Source organism: Gallus gallus, chromosome 1 (genome assembly GCF_016699485.2).
Source record: "Gallus gallus isolate bGalGal1 chromosome 1, bGalGal1.mat.broiler.GRCg7b, whole genome shotgun sequence".
NCBI lineage: Eukaryota > Metazoa > Chordata > Aves > Galliformes > Phasianidae > Gallus > Gallus gallus.
The window spans coordinates 134052077-134072577 of record NC_052532.1 but is presented as its reverse complement, the minus strand read 5'-3'; the positions used below and the strand labels follow the sequence as shown (position 1 = coordinate 134072577).

The 20501-nt window shown below is 39.2% G+C and overlaps 1 protein-coding gene across 2 annotated transcripts in view; it reads right to left on the bottom strand.

Annotated features, from left to right (window-relative positions):
• Positions 1-20150, bottom strand: part of SLC9A4 (solute carrier family 9 member A4) — a 34581-nt gene extending 14431 nt beyond the window's left edge. The window contains 8 exon segments of one of the 2 annotated variants that reach the window (NM_001397855.1): positions 1195-1265; positions 2538-2624; positions 3262-3464; positions 7758-7975; positions 10530-10789; positions 15947-16410; positions 19375-19654; positions 19802-20150. In NM_001397855.1, the coding sequence (NP_001384784.1) occupies positions 1195-1265; positions 2538-2624; positions 3262-3464; positions 7758-7975; positions 10530-10789; positions 15947-16410; positions 19375-19636 (1565 nt within the window). In that variant the 5' untranslated portion in view covers positions 19637-19654; positions 19802-20150. 2 annotated transcript variants of the gene reach the window in all.
• Between the last annotated feature and the right edge of the window lie 351 nt (positions 20151-20501).

Below are 20501 nucleotides of genomic sequence, written 5' to 3'. Positions count from 1 at the left end.
TCATAGTTGCATAGATGTGGATTCTAGAGGAAATTATATTTTTTTCTCGCTGGAATGTGGAAATGCAGTTATTTCAATGGAATTACTTCTTCAGGAGTGATTTGTTCAGCCTATTGGCTGCACAGGCATTGATGTGGCCTCAGGGGATGGCCTAAAGCTATCTCTAATTTGAGAACCAAACAGGCATTTTAGCATCCAGGTCCAGGTATGTGACCTATCTGCATCCTCATACCCTGATGGGACAAGAACTGTATGTAAACCAGCCTTCTTCTTCGCACTCCCATAGGGAAAAACCCAATTGTAATGGGAGCTTTCACATGTCCCAGCAGACACCGATCTGGATTACTGGATTCCAGTGCTGAAATGTAAGCCAGAGAACTCACACACAGAAGTCTAAGCACAGCCCAGATGATAACATTTAGCCCATGGCTTCTGAGAAAAAGGAGGATGAGTATGTCTCTACACCTTTATTCACATGCTGAGGTGTTGGCCAGCACGACCATTGCACTCAGAATGTTGGGTTGGTCTCTTCGGAGCAATGCCTGGATACACAAAGCTTCAAAAAATCACCTTGCTCATAGAAGAACTAACACAGGTTTCGTGGTTTCTGAGTAAAGACTAGCTTGAAACTATCTACTTGTGCTAATAGCTACTTATATTCCACTATATCCTTCAGTGTTATATATGTTATATGTTATATGTGTAAACATGACTGAGTACAAAGACCTGTAAGAACAAATGGGTACTTATTACTGAATCTGTACTCACCTACAAGGGATAATATTTGCCAAAGAGGCTTAAAGAGAGAGGCAGTGAAACACCACTCCCTATTCTAAATCCAATCTAAATCCTAAAGAAGCACTGCTGCGGATCAAAGATTTATGCCAAAGCCGCATACGCAGGCTGATGCCTGCAGCATGAGTTTATCTACTGTGTTTTTCTTCAAGAAGGGTTCATTTTCTCCCTGTTTGTGCAGAAGCAATTTAGCAGACAGCATATAGGCACTGCACTCCCAAGAGATAGCAGTTACTCAGGAGTTCACCTTTAAAAAGAGATATTGCACATCTCAAATATTTTCATGCTATTTTAGCCTCATGGGGCGTAAGATGGATTTCTTATTCTATTTACCTTTTTTACTTTACATTATAGATGATAGGCTATTATATTGTAACAGTCTGAGTAAGATATGCTTACTTATCTCTCAGCTGGTAATGACTCCAATGTCCACATATGTCTTCAATACCAGCCTTCAAGTGATCCATCAGCTAGAGAAAAAAAAAAAAAAAAAAAAAGTGGCTATTATGATAAAATAACGTTACACAAATATGCAACAGTTGACAAGATTTCGAGATTTTTAAATGGGAAGGGTGAGTTAATTCTGAAAACATCTAAAAATCAAGGCCAATATCTCATTATGCCACTGTGACAGGTGCTGTGCTTGGCTGCTGTGTCAATATTTTGATTGAAGTGGCAATTCTGTCAGTATACCATCATCTTACCATCACCTAGCAAAACACAGACCCATGTAAAGGACTGTTCCCAGTAGAAAATAATACTGAGCATCCAAGCAGCATTCTCTTCTTTGTCTCCTATGACCAAAACCTAAATTGCTGGGTTTGTCACTCAAGTCTCCTCTCAGCATATGTGACATCCTTCCGCATGCATGGGGGCAGGTACTCCACACCATAACTTTTACCCTGAGACTGCAAATCCTCTGATGATTTTGCATACTGACATGAGAATGGCATCACTACAGTCAGAATTTTCAATCATCTTTTTTTGTATTTCCAGCATTACAGAAATAAATACACAGAAAATGACCAACTCTTGAATATATGTAGTCATACATTTTGCTTTTAAACATTAATTTTGTTGAAAGCTAAGTGTAAAGGCTGAAAGAGCAAGAATTAAGTTCACCTCAAGTTCAAATCAGTTGAGATTTTCTGATTTTTCCAATGTCCTTGAATGGATTTAAGACACAACGTTTCTGTTCATTTTGGGTATATTCCTTACTGTGAAAAGGAAAGTATGTACTTGTATTTTGTTTGGTGCTATTGTCAGTTTGAGTAGTTTTCTATTTTGCATATTGGTAACTTGAGCGCTAAAGCAAATGTTTGAAAGGGAAGAAGACCATTATTCAGAATCATTTGGAGTGAAATTTGCAGACCAATGGTTCAACACATTTCAGTTTGGTAATACTTTATTAAAGACTTTTAAGGTGTCAGGGAATTTATAATCAATCAAAAGATGACAACGAAGGTATCTGACAAATTTAGCCGGAAAGGATGATAAGTGCATTTTATCAGTTCTACTTTTACGTGTCTTTCCTACTGCAGTCACGGTATCCAGATGTAAGAGACCTGCTATGCTGTGACTGTTATGGTACAAATCTGAAAGTTACTGTAGGTTCAAATGAATAATCATGTTTTAAATATTATGCCTAGGATTTCCTCCAAATGTTCTAAAATGCATCCAGTGTTAAAACACCCTTTCTCTTCTTCTTTTTAGGATACCAGCTACTGATATCAAAAACTTACTCGCATGTGAATTTCTTCATTGATGGACTCCTTTTTGTTGGTCTTTTTAACATCCAGATATCTGACCAATGGCCCAATTGTGATTCCCTGCATTTGGAAAAATGTGTTGAAATGTTAAAATGTTAATAAACTTTCAAAAAAAAAAAAAAAAAAAAAAGAGAGAGAGAGAGAAAAACAAGTAAATTGATTTCATTTTAATCAGAAAATTTGTCTCTTAGAGTAATCAGGGGCATATATATATGGCTGTTTTTTATTCAAGATTGTATTTATCAAGGCATTTTAATTACGTAAGGTAACTGACTCTTTGTCAAATATCACAAAAAAAAAAAAAAAAACTTCACTTGAATAAAAACATTGTCTTTGTGAGGTCCCTACAATCTTGAAACTTTTTACTTCAATATTTTCAAGATTATTATTTTTTTAATGTTGAAACCATTTTCAGCTGCTCCCAATTCCCTACTGCACTACTAGAGAATCTGGCATTTAAAAAGTGGATACAGAAACAAAACTGGTTTACTGAAACATTCTGATGGGATCTAAGTGCCTAACCACCAGTGTGTAGAGTTTCATGGACACCCTGAAGTATCTGAGATCTTTGTATGGGGAAATAAAGACCATGGGACATCCAAAAGATCCAGTTCCTCTTTGCAGGGCACTATAAGCCAAGTGGAATAACCTAGTCACTTTGGTTATGTGAAAGCAACTCACTAAGAAATACAGTTACCTGGATAAACACGGTAAAATATATAACTACAAGTGTAGCAGTAATGAACAATTTTTTTCTGGGGAAGAGTTTCCCTGGAAGCAAGAACGCAAGAGAAAAGCTGCTGGCTCCTCGAAGACCACTGTAGGAAATAATGAGTTGGTCTTTGAAGGTCAATGGGTATGTTCGGAACTTGTTACTAATGTAGAAGAGGGCAAATACACCTAAAAAGGCCAAAAAACAAACAACAACATAACAAACAAACAAACAAAAAGCATTATTATTAGGCAAGCAGGAAAAGACAATATTTAAAGCAGAAAGACATCTTGTCCGAGGCAGCTGTTGACAGACATTTCTTTTGATTTTTGGTTCTTTTAAGTTCTCTTTGACCAACTGCTGAATCTGCCTTACGTGAAAAAATATCTTAGAAAAGGAGTATATTTACTAACTGCTTCAAGTTTTAAATGTACGTATGGGCTTTGAAGTGAGATTAGGGGAAAAGATTTACTTCCTATATCTATGTTGCATAGTTCTCTGAAATGTTCTGGAAAAGAGGTAAACCACTAGAAAACATTTTTTCCTGTGCTTTCCCTTGCAGTGTTTCCTGCTTTCTGCACATGATCTGCCCAAAGTGTTTGAACAGTTATTTATTAACATGTCCTGTGGACAAGTTTACTGAAAGGCAGAAAGTAATAGCATTTTAATTTTGAATCCTCCAGTTTATTGTCTCTGTAATTCTGTTTATTTCTTAGCTTTTATTTCCCTGTTAATCAAAAGTTAATCAGACATTCTGTGGCAGTGTAAGGACTGCAGTTTTTGCTTTATAGAGTACATTTAGTCAATTGCTTGAATTTCTCTTAATCTTCTTTATTATAAGACACATGCATCTCGTGATTTTGTGTAAACTGTTACATTGCAGAAATAAATGTTGAATACTGGACAGATAAGCACTATGCTAGACTGAAACTATGTTATGGAGATGTCACCTTTGGACCATTTCTTTTTACCTTATTCAAGCTACAGAGAAAATGATGCAATCATTTTAGCAAGCAAGTTCAAGATAAATATTTTGGCCTTCCTCAGGAAAAGTCTAGCACTCACCTAGGTGTCTGAGAGATAAACGAACATGTGGCAGAAAAGCGACTTTTGTACTACAAAAGCAATTTTTCTGTCTTTATCTGAAGGATATTCCTATATGGACTCCAAAATTAAGCCTTTAAAAACTCACAGACTATGATTTGTCCAAAATTAGCAAGAAAATATTTAATAGTTACTGCCTTCTTGCTGCCAACCCACAAGAGTCATATCACCTCTGTTGCTGACTACTTATGTAATCACTATGTAACAGAGCTGTTCTCATGCATATTTTTAAATCTCCACAGGCCTTCCTCGTTTTCCTCTAGTTAAATGCTTTCCTCCAGGTCTTGAATTTCAAAGATCTTGAATTCTATCAACTTTGAGGGTCAAACCAATATTTCTTCCTGCTTTGTTATTCTGTTTGACATAGGAATGAACTACTTCGGGTTCTACGAAATGTCATCTGAACGTCAGTTCCTCAGTGCTAACACTTAGTTGGTACCAGACTCAGGGGACTGTACGTTGGAAAGGAACTTTGAAGGTCATTTAGTTCAAACTCCTGCTCAAAGAGCATCTAATCAGGTCATGCTGTTCAGAGTTCCAATCAAGTCTTGAACGCACTCAAGGACTGGGAGCTGTGCTGTATTTACAACAATGGAGCACTCTTACATTAAGAAATGAGTTCCTACTCTCCATTTAAAGTTTTCAGTGTTTCAGCTTGTGTCTGTTGCCTCTTATCCTATTGGGGTGCACCTCTATGAAGTCTGGCTTCATCATCTCTCTGTCCTCTGACTGAGTACTTGTAGATATCAGTAGGGTCTACTCCATGCTACCTCTTTTTCAGGCTGAGCAGAGCCACCTCTCTCATACTCTTCTTGTATGTCCAGTGCTCACCACTTTGGCAGCCTCCAGTGCACTTACTCCTTGACCTCTTTAATGGGGAGTCCAAAACTGAGCACAGCATTCCAGACACAGCAGATACTCTTACCATTGCTGAACAGAGAGGAAGAAACTCTTCCTTGGAACTACTGGCTACACACTTGCTAGTAAAATGCAGGATGCAGTTGTCTCCCTTTTCCAAAAAGGCACACTTAAGACTTTTGTTCAGCCTGCTGTCTACCTAGTGAGTTCCTTCTCTGCAAAGCTACTTCTAGCCTGTGTTAGTACATAGAGTTATTGCAACCAAGATGCCAACCCCTACATTCGCTTTTTCTGAGTTTTTGAGCAGTCTTTCAGCCCTTTTTCCCAGTCTGTTCAGTTCTCATTGAATACTAGCCTTACCATCCATTATATTGACTACTCCCCTCAGCTTGATGTCAGCTGCAAACTCACTGAGTGTGCACTCCATTCCATCCTCCAAGACATTAATGAAAGCTATCTTGATACCTCCAGTGAACCCTGAGGGATGTCACTAGAATCACAGAATAATAGAATCACAGAATGGTTTAAGTTGGAAGGGACCCTTAGGATCATCTATTCTAGGACTGTGCTATAGGCAGGGACACCTCCCACTAGACCAGGTTGCTCAAAGCCCCATCCAGCCTAGCCTTGAACACATTCACAGCCTCCCTGGGCAACAGGTTCCAGTGTCTCACCACCCTCATAGAAAAGAATTCATTCTTAATATCTAGTCTAAATCTACCCTCTTCCAGTTTAAAACCATTTTCCCTTGTCCTGTTGCCACATTCCCTTATAATAAGTCCCTCCCCAGCTTTCCTGTAGGCCCCCTTCAGGTACTGCGAAGCTGCTATAAAGTCCTCCCAGAGCCTTCTCTTCTCCAGTCTGAAGAGCCCCAATTCTTTCAGCCTGTTGCTGTAGAGGAGATGCTCCAGCCTTCTGGTCATCTTCGTGACCCTCCTCTGGACCCACTCCAACAGCTTCATGTCTTTCTTGTGCTGGGGGACCAGAACTGGACATAGTACTCCAAGTGGGTTCTCATGAGAGCAGAGTAGAGATGCAGAATCACCTCCCTCGACCTGCTGGTCACAGTTATCTTGATGCAATCCAGGATACGGTTAGCCGTCATCCTGATGTTTGTCTGCTAGCTCACGTCTCTCAGTATTTTATCCTTCACAGTCTCACGATCACTGCAGTCAGAGCTGCCCTTGATCTTCACATCTTCAGATGTTCCTTCCTTCTATGCGAGTAGAAGAAAAGACAAAGCATATTTCATGGTTGTTTCATTGACAACTGTATCAAGAAATTTTCTTCAACATTTTTCAGAAAACTCCTGGATAGCCTTATCGCCCTCCTAACAGATACTGGCATAGTTAAAGTCTCCCATGAATATCAGGGTCTATAATGCTTTCTCCAGTGCATAAGCAATGCTCTGCCCGTCTCCTTTTCTAGATCAGAAGATCTGCAGTAGGCAGCTATTAAAACATCAGGTGTACTGGTCTCTCTGAATCACTGGTCCTCCGATTATTATGCACATACTCTCTGTTGGCTCCTCAGAGCCTTTGCCAAGAGAAAGCTCCATGCATTCAACCTGTACCTTTACAAAGAGCACAGTTCATCCTCCTTGTCTTCCCATTCTGTCTTTCTCAGCTTTTCAAAATTTCTGCTGGCCCATCCTGGTCATCAGGAGAAGATGAGAAATGGTTTCCCACAGCTATTGTGACATCGTCTAGGAAATCCTCTGCCCATGCTCGAGGAATCATAGTCTCATAGATGAGAAAGTAGGAGACCTTTGTAGGAACGGGAAAATACTGTGTGTAGAAATTGAATAATTTCATAGGCACTATTTTCTAGTGGTTTAAAACCTCAGAGTGTCCAAAATGACTTGTGAGGATCTTTATTATAGAGTGGATCACAACCTTGTGCAGTGGTATCGTCTTGAGGAAGTGTGGCTGAAAGTCTTCCTGGAAGAAAAGGACCTGGGGGTGATGGTCGGCAACTGGCTGAACACAAGCCAGCAGTGTGCTCAGGTGGCCTCTATCTTGCACAAGAAAAGAATTATATGTAGTCCAGTCATCTATCAATTGCTTTCACCTTTTGTCTTTTTAAATTCCTCAGGCATTCCTAGCTCTGGTCCGTTAGTGTTATGGACCCAGGATCAGAATTGTGCTAATGTACATTGTACAAATTCTGTAATTAGTAAGTTAATTACAGAATGCAGTGAAAACATTATGAAGCCCACTCACTAAGCTGTCTGCTTCTATATAGATGGAATCATGGCAATGTTTCAATTTTGCTTAACATTTTCTGCTCTTACCTAATCATATAGTCTGTGCTTGAAAACTGGCATTAGGATTTGTTTGATGTTTTTCCTTCTTTTTCTGTATGTGTGGATTTGTGAAATGAAGCTGTTTGTAATGCATTCCTGGTAAATTCATTATTAAACCGGTTATACCAGTCTGCACAGGCTTTTCTAACATACCTTTGCACCAAAAGGTTTCTCTCAGAGATGCAGACCAGGTTGTCCGCAAAAGCTGACTTACTCAGTGTTCGCCAAATGAGGCAGAAAAGCAGAGTGAAGCAAATGAAGGCCCAGTTCCACTCATGATTTTTCCCCACTGTAGATACTCCCATGAAAACAAAGATCAAGGTCTCGCTGACACTGCTCAACATCTTCATGAAGTATTTTATTGTCGTGTAGGAATTCTGGCAAACATTCTCTTCCACGTATTTTTTCATAGTCACTGCACATGCTGTCATCCTGTGGGAGGTAAAACATCAGAGATCAGCCACCAACCGATTTTGTTGTTTTTTTGTTTGTTTGTTCTTAAAACAGCTCCAGACTTCATTTATACTCTTCACTAGCCAACTTTAACCTTCATAGTATACTGTAGCATAGTTACTTCTTACTTCTTCAATAATTCTACCTATTTCAGTTAAGTAAAAGAATTTAATTCAGCTTTACGAATCCATTTTCTATACAGGAAAAAGGAAGCAAATCAGTCAGCCTCCCTTGAGGGGAAATGAGGATATCACATTCCCGTTCAAAGTCCTTTTTATTCTGAATGCATAACGCACAACCACCAAGCATCAAATATTTGAGTCTCAAACAAAGGGCAGTCAATTTTGTACCAGGCTGTGGATGTATTAATTAGAGGGACATAACCTGCCTCTGAGTGATCTTTGCCTTGAGGTGCTGCTGGGAGAACGTGGCTGTAGTTCTATGCAGGGATCAAAGATTCCAGTGGGTCCTTGCCAGCTGGCAGGCAGATCAGCAGGACCAGGGCAAGCTTCAGAAATTCTCCTCCCATAGAAGTCCACTGCTGCACAGCAGGGGAAAAATTAATTACCCTACAGATATGTCCTTCACTCCTTTTAGCTAACCAGGGTGTGGAAAATGCTCTTAAGGAAGGAAAGGAATATTTTTCCACCTCTTTAGTCCTTGTTAATCAAGCTAGAGCCAGCTTCAGAGGTATCAGCCATGATCCAATGCAGATACTTGTCATATTCATCTTGAACAGTAGTCTTCAAGCAACACTACTAAATACAGTTTCCTCTTTATCTCCTTTCGTTTTCCACAGTTGTAGATAATTAGATAGATTCAGTGTTAGGCTAATAACATATTCCATCATCTATCTAGTTTCTGTTGATATTATTTAGTCTCTGGGGGCTTCTTGTGATTATATTTTTTCAAACTTCTAAATTCAGAGAACATTGACTGCTCATTAAATAAGCCTTCATCAAGTTTCTGTTCTTTCAATTCCTACTGAAGAAATCTCAAGGGTATTCTGGTAGAACTGAGCAGGTCCAAGGACATTCTAAGACAATGCCATTAGGCATTAAATTTTAATACTGTTGACTATCAGAGACACACACATAATTGACTTTCATGATACAAGTGAAAAATGAATGAATTCCTCAATAATTTAGAAAGGTGACAATAAGTTCCCATCCCTAAAACAAGCAATAATTTCCTTAATGAAGCAGTAAGAATAATAAATCCCAATTATATTAACATTTTTTATTACTAATAATTTCAGTGCCCTAATGAAAATTAGAAGTAAGAGAATAAAGAGCTATGTAGTATAGTGTAATGAATAGGCAAGGAAGCAGTATTCTGGGCAGCGCAGGTAGGAAAGGGGCCATGTGGTATTAGTGCTCATTATGTAGTAGGTCTAACTGTTCTCATCTCAAGTCACCAGATACCTTAGAGCAAAGGAATTGGAGACACAAAACAAAGCCTAAGATTCAACTCCTTTGTCTAATAGCTCAGATAAAATCATTTCCTATCTAAATACTTGTTTAATACTGTTAATATTCTAGTCCTGCTTCCCAGAGTTAGTACAAAGCCAGTTGTTCTCTGAAGCTAACCAAACCTGAGTTTGACAGGTAGAAATGAGCAGATGTAACTGTCTCAACAGCCACATATTTTATTTATTACCTTTGTCAACTGGTTTGTCCCCAGAAAAAGGAAGCATCTTTCTGGGGATTCCTCTCCTACAAGAGCACTAAAATCTACACAGGCTCCACTGGCATATGAGCTCAAAGCCACCCACTAGCCAATCACTGAGCTCTATAGCATCTCACAGCACTACCTACAGGTTTTGCCGCCTTGCCAAGTGACCTTCTCTTTACACTTCTCTCTTCTGAAGAGTTGTTAGGTGCAGAATCTTTTGAATCTCCTTACCAGCAGTTTTACCCTAACGTCTCTCACTTTTACCACATATTCCTTTCTTTTCTTCCAGTAATGCTACTCAAACCTAGTGTATTTGCAATAAATCATGTCAGAAATGATTTTCACAACTGTACACAAGAGCAATAACCCTGACATTCTTAAGTTTTTATATTTCCACTCTCATTACTTTTCATCGCTATTGTTATCCAGTGTTGAATGCTTAGCAGTAAAGGCACATACGCAAGACTATTACCAAACCATCTTCTCACTGAACTGGTTCTACCAGAGGTAGACTGTTCCCTCATGCCCTGAGGAACAGAGAGCTGTCAACTGGTGACAACACCAGACATCATATTCGCAGTTTGCAGGATTTTTTTTCCAGTGGGCAAAAGAATAAAAAAAAATTGTCAGCACAGATATCTACTCCTCAGTAGCACATCTCTGCCTACCCTGAGTGTAGGCTTGCTTGTTCTAATTATCACTGTACTTATAGACTGCTTAGAAGCTGTTTACTGACAATTTGTAGGCCACAGGCTGAAAATGCTGATATTAGTATTACTTCAATCTCAAGTAAACCATTTCCATGAAACATTGCCCCTTTCCCCAAGAGAGCACCTGAAAAGGCATAAGGGATACTCACGCCATGATGCCCGAGATGTAAAGGATTTCAGCACACAAGTATGACAGGTAGCTGAACATGAAGACCAGCAGGGGTTCGATAGCAGAGACGTTGTGGGTGAATCGAGTCATGAGGGCTGAAACAAATCCGAAGACAATGCCGAAAAGCATGCCACCCAGTCCCACAACGAAGAAGCGAGCAAAGCCAGCGAGGATATCAATGGATTCAATCTCTTCGTACCTGTGCATTTGGGTGAAGGCGATGAAGATGTTGTATAACACCTGTGTGCAAAATGAGAAGACAGCAGTCAGGAGTCTTTCTGAAGCTTGCAGACTTACTCATTTGATACATATATCTATGTACATATGTGTGCCAGATATTGCTTTGGGCAGATCAGCAAAGTAATATTTGAAATCTCAGGTGGCTCATAACACATCCCAAAGTAGGTGTTTTCCAAGTGTTCTGAAAATGGCAAAAAAAAAAAAAAAAAAAAGGAGAGTAGGTCAATGGTGATGTAAAAAGACTAAAACTCTCAGGGATCAAATGTAATTAATGTAGTTGAAAAATGCTCATGCTTTTTTCATTTTTGTAGCAAATGTTCAAAGCCCAGCTGGGTACATTACCAAGCCCACATACACTCTCACATTCTCTTTTTGATTTATGATACGGCAGGGCAGAAACTGCAAAATGCACTTCATACATAAATCCTGTTTAGGTGGTCTGTATGATCTGTAAATCGAATACACTTCATTGGGTGGACTCTGAAATATCAAATGTCCTTCAGTAGTGCTTGATACATAAAAATCACTTAACATCACATCTCCAATGGGAAAGGAAGCAGGAGGAAGGGAAGGGAAGGGAAGGGAAGGGAAGGGAAGGGAAGGGAAGGGAAGGGAAGGGAAGGGAAGGGAAGGGAAGGGAAGGGAAGGGAAGGGAAGGGAAGGGAAGGGAAGGGAAGGGAAGGGAAGGGAAGGGAAGGGAAGGGAAGGGAAGGGAAGGGAAGGGAAGGGAAGGGAAGGGAAGGGAAGGGAAGGGAAGGGAAGGGAAGGGAAGGGAAGGGAAGGGAAGGGAAGGGAAGGGAAGGGAAGGGAAGGGAAGTTAATTGCAAAATCAGATTCAGATTGCCTCTAGCTAGATAAATACAGTTATTACAGTTCTGTTATTGGTGTTAAAGTAGAACACTTAGTTAATCAAAGTTTTAATGAATTGCCTTGTTAATACAATAATTGTAGTCAATGCTGATCGACACTGAATAGTCCAGAGTAAATGGCTGTTACAACTGCACTTACATAAAGAATATCCAAAAGACACCTTCCCAGCCTGACTGAAAGAGGCACTGGTCTGACCCTAAACCTCTTAACTTTTAATTTTCTTTCAGAACTACACTCAGTTGCCCCACCTGCACTGATCCCTACATGTTTTGTATTAATGTAGCATTGGTTTGGGAAGGGGAAGTTTACAGTCTCTCTACTCTCATGTGTTTCGTATTTAATGCCACTTAACCTCCTTCACAACCTCAAAGTAGGAAGTAGAAGATAATTCCATTTACGTACTTTAGATCAGATAAGTTTACCATGCTCGTATTATTAATAATTCTCTCCTACAGAAATTCATGACGAAAAATCTCAATTATGTTCTGCTTTCATCCATCTTTTAAAAACAAATTGAAAGAATGGGGTAGTAATAAAAAGTTCTTAGAAGCCGCTGACAGTTGGCTACCATTAAGTCCTGCCAGACCTGTTTACAGGGAATATCTAGTATATGGAAGTCATCTTTCAGTTTTCAAGAGAATTTTGGGAACATCTAAAGACACCCGTTCTCTGTAGCTGTTGTACCAGAGCATTAGTTCCATAACCCAAAACAGAGGAAAATCATTGATCTTATCTGTTCTTCTTTGTTCTTTCTTTTTCATACAGTTAATTTCAGGAGACTATTAAGAAGATTAAAGCAGATATTTTCAGATAGAAGAATCAAGCTCATTAGGATAGCAATTATTCCCCAGCTACTATCCAATCTTAAATTGCTGCTGGGAGTGTATGACCTTGAGCTGTCAAACAGGCTGTTCTCCAGGAGTCTCATTGATAATATTTCTGAAGGACAGACAAAGCACAAAAAATATTTCATGAAAGCATCCCAAACAAAGCACTCAGAGCCTCATTTTTCCTTATATCTGTGTATGAAAGCAGGCTCTTCAGTGATATGTAAAGAAAAGAGAGTTCGTGTCCCACAGTAAGTAAAATGTCCTGTACTTACCATGCAGCATCTAATTACAAAGTCTATTCTCTTTCTGTTCCCTCTTCATTGTTGACTTCAACCTCTTCTTAAGACTTGAAATTCTTTATAAATGATACCAAGGTACTGGCCTGTGTAGTCTTTTGAATAACATAAGTTACTATCAGCAAATTACTTTTTCTAAGTTTGTCTCTCTTTTTCTGCCTCCTAATGGATCTGTGTAAGTGAATTGGCATAAAAATGAAAATTACTGAAATATAATCTCCTTTTTTTTTATTTATCTTTTTTTTATTTTTTTTTGGTAGTGTGCTCCAGCTGCTGTTTCAGCGGTCAACATGACTCAAACACTGCACACAGTGCTCACATCAGGAGCTGTGGAAGCAAAGGTTTTCAGGTGACTGCCTCAACTACCAACATAGGTAGCCTTGAAAACACTTCATTTCCTATTCTAGATCACCTGAATTTTATTTTATTCTAAACACAATGTGTCAACTTCAGTAACAGGTAGAGCATTTCCATTCTCCTCCCTAACATCCATAAACCCAATGGCCAAATCCTTTCTAAAGAAATCAGAGAGTTAAATTCATTCAAACAGAAATTATTTTTACCGGATCTCCGTCATGATTGAGATTTTTTTAACAGCTCTGTGACTGCATACAAAGAGAGGACACTATTAGAGAAAATGGTCTCTGCAGCTTCATTTTCAGTATGGCATGGTACATAGGTGTTCTCAGGGTTTCTGAAATCAAGCCTCAGAGATGGACAGGGGAAATATAAAGTTTTCTGATGCATGCATGCTCAGCTCCTGTCAAGATGAAATGGACGGGGCATATGCAGGAGTAAAGTTACAGAAACTTGAAACCCTTTGCAGCAAAATCAGGGTCTTTCACTTGTTCAAGCTTGAATGACATTTGAGCTGTATTTACCAATATCACTGTTTCATTCAGGGCTTTGAAACTCCTACTCTGGGACCAACCTGTTGCTCCTTACACTATTCTGATGCTACAAGTCTGCTGAGAAGATACTGGGAAAAGAAATGATTAGCAGGACCTTGTGTCTTCTTGTTCCACTGACAGACAGCTCTAGTGAAGAGAATGAGAAAGGGTATAAATGGGCTCAAAGGGTGCAATTATCACCTTTTGTTCCAGTCTCTTCAATCATTCTGCATAAATTCTGCAGTTTAGGAATTTTGTGTACTAAGGTATTAAACTCAACATGGGAGAGGGAGAGCTATTGTTGCCTCAGATATAATAGTTCAGCAAAAATCATACCTGCTTATCCTGCCAGTGAGAAAATAGCTGATAAGCAGGCTAGACAGAATCAAGGGATATTTGCATTTAAATAATAGAAAAAAAATAAATATTTAGTTCTTCTAGGTGATACTGCCTTTTGGACACATTGAGTTAACTCAAAGAAAGCTGGTAAGAGAGAAACAAGGAGGAAATGGTAAGGTAAGAACAGTTTTAAAGATTTCAAAATAGTAAGTGGAGTATCAAAGAGGAAAAAGCAATCTATTGGGGCTCCATCAACACGATAAATAGTCTAGATTTCTCTAGCATACGGCCTGGTAGAGATTTTGGAAATGTGAATGCCCAGAAAATGTCTTGAGAGGTGACTGATACCGAGATGTAACAGAGAAGTCAACAAACGGATTGCAATGTAGGTGCTTTGAGAAGATACCTAGCGAGAAGGTGCATGGGGCAAAGGGACCTCACAGTCACGTAGAGAGTCATCTCTTTTGTTTCTTTTGCCAACACACTTTGTACTGTGTAAGAATACCTAAACACCTCTGTTTTTTGAGGCTTTCTTACACTATAGATTTACACTGTAACAGGATCCAGACTGAAAGCTCACATAAATGCTCACATCATGAGTTGGACCCACATCATAAACACAGATGGGAACAAGGGAAGACAGCGTAGAGAGCCAGGCAGACAACAGACTAAACAAGTTATTCCAGAATGAAGAAAAGATAATACTTTCTGAAGCCTACACTGGAAGGAACCAAAAGGCAGGTGGCAGTGATAGATGCACTGTGCATTGTTACAGCTGTAACACAGAAGCAGTATGTATGCAAGGTTAATAACATTTGTCCCTTAATTCTACTTTCGCCCTATATCTCTGATTCACCAAGATGAAGGATTTATGATCACTGGGCTATGGCTGAAATAAATTATTTCATTCCTTTTCCATTAAACATTACTCATGAGCTGTATTTCTCCCATGAAGCCTTTGAGCAGTGAACTCCATAGCTTTTACAAGTCCAGGGTCTTTTGTACCTAAAGTATAACAGTATCTCAACAGTTTTTATGTGTTTTAGATTCCTGTGATTTAAATTCTGTGAAGATCATATCTAGCAAAACTCCTTAAGCTGCACTTAACTTTCAGCACATGAACAATCCTGTTGGCTTCTGTCTAATGAATTTCCTGCTTGAAATGTCTTGTTTGAAAAATATGTGGGCTCTACTAGTCCACAGCTAGAATTTCAAGTTGTTCCACATTTCAGTAAAAGCATAGGGAGAATGGGGAAAGTAATAGAGAAAGGAGCTCTGTCAAAAACAAACAAACCACACACAAAAAAAAAAAAAAAAAAAAACACCCTCTTTTTTAAAAATGGAAACCAAAGCACTGTTTTGGGTACCTGGGACAAGATTTTCAAGAAAGGTGAATACTTATTTGATGCCAATTATTTTATCGACAGAAACAGAGTTATGCAAAGTCATTCATGGTTTCTGAAATTCTTGTCTAAGGTCTCGGGAGAATTTCCTGGAAGGGATCAAGGCTACCAGAGACTGTCCATTTTTTTGCTGAGTGCTCTCAATGGCATATGACACAGGAGGGTCTCCTGCATTGCTCTCTGTCCTTAAGTACAGTTTTCTATTTATTTGCTTGCGCAACACTGAGTGTGTTCCTATCAGCAAAATCTGCTTTCGCTTATCCATTCACTTTAGTGAATGCAAGAGTAGGGTGTGTTGTCTTAATGTCTAACTAGAAGCAGTATCTCTTCCAGCAGCTTGAAAACAAAATGTTTTTGAAAGAATTAATACAAGATGTAGTTTTTACATACATCAAAATTAATTGTGAGCTGCCAGTAGAATATGCATATAATAATGTATCAAAGATCTCCACAAAGTTGCCTGCATCCAATCACCCTATAAGCAATAAGAGCCCTAGGAGAGGAAAATGAAGAACGGAAAGAAACTCACCACAGTTATGCCATCATTTAGCAATGATTCTCCAAAAATCATCATGTGAAGCTGCTCATTAACAGAGGCTTCTTCAAAAACTGCCAGAGCTGCCACAGGATCCACGGCTGAGATCATGCTGCCAAAGAGCAGGTTCTGCAGCAAGTTCAGGTCAGTCAGACCAAAGGCTTCAATCTGGCAGATGCCATAGAGGGAGAGGCCAATCCCAAATGAGTTCAGCAGAGATCCTAGCACAGACCACCACAAGATGGACCCAAGGTTTTCAAAGAATGGACGAGTTGGCATGAAATAACCCTCTTCCAGCACAATGGGTGGAAGGAGATACAAGAAGTAAATACTTGTGTTCATCACCGGTGGGGATTTGTGGTCAGTACCAAAGATGATCGCTCCAACTAGTGCTCCAGTGGCAATCAGGATGCAGCTTTCAGGCATGAGTCTTGGTAATCGGTGATAGAGATGGAAACCTTTAATAAAACATTTAAATTAGCCTGAAGTCAGACTTCTTTTGCCTGCCTTCAAACACTTTGTCTTCTGATTGTCAGGTTCTAGTCCTAGGATTACAAAAGCAAATGCACAAGAAGCACCATTCCCTTCAAACTGAAACAATCCTGGATTTGGGCTGACCAGGAACCTGGAGAAGCCCAAGAGAGCAGGGAGTAAATAGCTCAGATGCTAAGGTCTGCTCATCAACTTCCACTTCCAGAAACCCCCTGAAGAATTTCCCAGACTCCAAATGACCCATAGGCTGAGAAAGTGAATACTCATGAACACCACAAAATACAAAGCAGCTCGATTATCACCAGAAATCAAAGCATGAGCACATAATGCTTTGTACAAACTGACTGACCTTGCTTTTCTGGGAGTTCTGGTTTCTACGTAAGGTAAACAGCACTATGTAAAGAACTTTATGAGTTAGTTTAGTGAAAAAAAAAAAAAACCCAAGAAAAAAAAACCCACAGTGGTTTCAGCAGAGTTGAAAGAACTACTGACACCAAATAATAGAAAACAATGGATCCTGGGAAGGTTTTTTCCTTGCTAAAAGTAAAGGTTCAGTCTACACTACCAAATGAAGCAGTCCAAAGAGTTTTCCAGTCAGAAAGGTTCAGCTTACATTCAGACAGCCTCTGCCCCAGAAAACAAACAGGCATATCTGATCTGCCTGCAAGAACATACCCTGACCCATAGGTTGCCTAGAAGCTGCCTGGGAGAAGGCTGTTGGACATGGGCAGAGGTTCAGAAAGAGATCATCTATACTGACACAGTATGGATAGTTGGACACAACTTGCTGCCCCAGTGTGCCTTTACTTTAAAATATAGATGCAGCCAGGACATTTTAGAGAGAAAGGGCTACATTTAACCTATAAATGTTATGGGTATGAATCTCTTCCAAACTACTTTGATGCCCTGCTACTGTGTTTACCTAATTCTTCACATTTGACATGAATATTGATACCAACACTGAGATAACTTCTAATATTGGCTCATCCAGTTGCTGTATCGGGGATTGTATAATGAGTCATATTGTGACTGAGAGAAGCCTTATCTCAAAATTAAGGAGTTGTTCAGAATTTACAAGAATGAGAATGAGACAAAGACAGTCATAAATGGTCATCTAGCTCTAGGTGCCCATGTTGAATAGGGTTGGATCAGATGGCCTCCAGAGGTACCTTCCAACCTCAGCCACTCCGTGCTTCTTTGTGCAAACCAGTGTGTCTGTTTTCATACCTAAAGCAAGATCAAATTTCACCCCATAACCTTAGCAGCCAATGACATGATTGCATTTTTGTGATGTGTGAATTATTCAAGTTCAAAAGTAAGGGAAAAGAAAAATTGTTTTCTGAAATGTAATATTATTTATTTGGGAAATACATCTATTTTTACCAAAAAGTATGCTATGATCATAACACCACATCTCATTTTAATTAATTTAATTAAAAATAAATTTAATTAATTTAAATTTCATTTTTAAATCATGTTCAAGACTTCTATCAGTTTTATCAAATAAAGGGATTCTTTTTCCTTCCAATGTCTAGAAATGTTTCCTACTTTGAAACTGGGAAATCCAAAAAGAAGATTAGAGGATAATAGTAAACAAATGAAACATTCTTCTTCTTCCCTGGAAGGCCAGATTATTCAAACTAATTATTTCTTCCAAGTATATTTGAAGTCAATAGCTCTGCACTTTTCAACTTATATATTTTTGATGGAAAATTCCTGGCAGAGAAATATGTTTATTTGGGAGGCATCATGCAATTCTGAAGTGCTTTCTTGCTCAACAACAGAATACAGAGTAGGTGTGCCTTATGGCACTTCTGGTGTTTTTATGGAGAATAAATAATGAAATTAGTCAGCACACTCACTGCTAACACACTCTGCTGATGTGATAACAACAAATTTGATTTGTGAAAAAAAATTATTACTGTTTTAGCAGTGAAGGCATCTGTTTGCAGGACTCGTATTGAGAACATTAGCTACTATGAAACTAGAAAATCAGTCAGTGGCAATGATATTCAACAACTATGCAACTACAGTATGAAAAATATACATCTTCAGGCTGCCTCTAGGAAATTATCAATCCTGCTTACCAACCCATTCAGTAGGAGTGCCTGAAAATTCCACTGAACGTCAAAAGAACAGGAAAAACACTTATGTGTAGATCTTCACTACTGCAGTCATCTTCATTTATTTCATATTGCTGCATTAGTTCCAAAAAGCCAAAATCAACTTAAACCCAGCCACATAGATGCATAAGACACAGGGTGATCCCTTTTTTCTGTATTAATTGCAATCCCTATTTCTCCAAGAGTTGTCTCTCTTCTTTCAGAGATGTACACTGAGCCCCGGGAGAAGCCAGATGTATTGGAGTATATTCCATAGGCATTTTTGCTGCTTTTCCTATGACCAATATCCATTCAGGCTTCATCTCCCTCCTCTGATGTTACTTTCCAAGCAACTTTAAACAACAAAATTTAAAACAAAGGTTTATAGGAAATTGCTTCCTATTATTCACATGAGAAGAGTTCTTACTTTCTTCCTTCCCAAAGTAAGTACAGCTGAAGTTTCAGTCAGCTGTTCTTCTGATTTCTATAGCTGTGTCAGATTGTAAAGTCTTGTGATATTTAACATTCATCACAAGAAATTTAAATATTAGAACAAAGGATGGACAGCACTGTGAGAAGGACGTTCATTGCTACTCATTAGCATAGACAGCCCAAGAGAAATGAGAGTTAGAAGTCATATACTTATTTCAACGATTTGTAAGCGCTGAGAGGTGAAAGTTTGTCATTATCGTAATAATGACCTGTTCTTTGCAGGATAGAACAGAAAAATAGTCCCTGGCACAAAAGCATATGCAAGATACTTGGTTACATGGTATGTTTTTAAATTCTTACCAATAAGGGAGGATCCAAAATACCATTTCCACTTACCTATTTTTGCAAGAGAAGCAAGGAGTATCCAAAGAGTGACTTCATATGGAATCTGCACATTGTTGTAGTCCACTGTGAAAATCTGTAGCCTCGTGTCTTGTGAAGAGCCAACAGCATCAGCATGGTCATGTTCATAGTGAGGCAACAAACTACTACCCAGGTTAGGCTCATCCAAATAATCAGCAGCAGAAGGGCATGCCAGAGTCAACAGTGACAGCAAGCAACACAACATCTTCATATGTTCAGTGGCAGGAGAGCCCACGTCTAGGGCTGCAGCTATCTGTTATTACAGATAGAACGTACAGTGGGTGAAAGAAAGCACACAACACTCACACCTGTTGATTCCCACTGCTCATAGCCACAGTCACATCTTCCTCACCGCTCCTTCAGTTGCCTGTTAGAGGTCATTTTAAAAGCCCTAACGTACCTTCACTGCTCCTTGTGTGACAGATGGACCTGGAGTTTATATGAAGATACCAGTTCTGCAGGTTCCTCAGACCCAGATAAACCCCAGACACAGCATCACTCTGTTGAAGAGTTAGGAGCTTTCAGGATGCATTATTTTTCCAGCCACTTTGACATTTTTCCCATTGATAACCATAAAAATCCCCAGTGTGCACCATTCAGGCAGTAAGGGCAGCATAAGTAAATAGTATCAGATGGGCAGGACAGGCTCCATGCCTTCTCCCTCCTTCAGACCCTGTCTGCCTCCCTAGAGCAGCGGCACCGCAGGTACCACTCTTGGCACTGCTCCCTGCTTCTGTCTCACCTCGTAACAAAATCACTCAGTGTGCAAATAAACGTGATCGGCAAGGTTTGCAGTTGGGACATCTGGTGGAGGGCCATGCAAATTACATGCTCCTTTAGAAACTTTTTATCTATTTTAACGGCATGTAATTAACTTGGCACATTACAAACATAAAAAAAAAAAAAGAAAAAAAAAAAAAGAAAAGATCAGAAAAGAAAAGGATGATTATCTGAGTCAGTTACTTGCCTAAAACTGGATACTGAATACATTTAACATTTTTTTTTAACCATGTTAGCAATATCTTTAGTAGGCAACTGCGTTATCCTCCCCCAGCAAGACGTTCATAGAGTCATAGGATCATTAAGGTTGGAAAAGACCT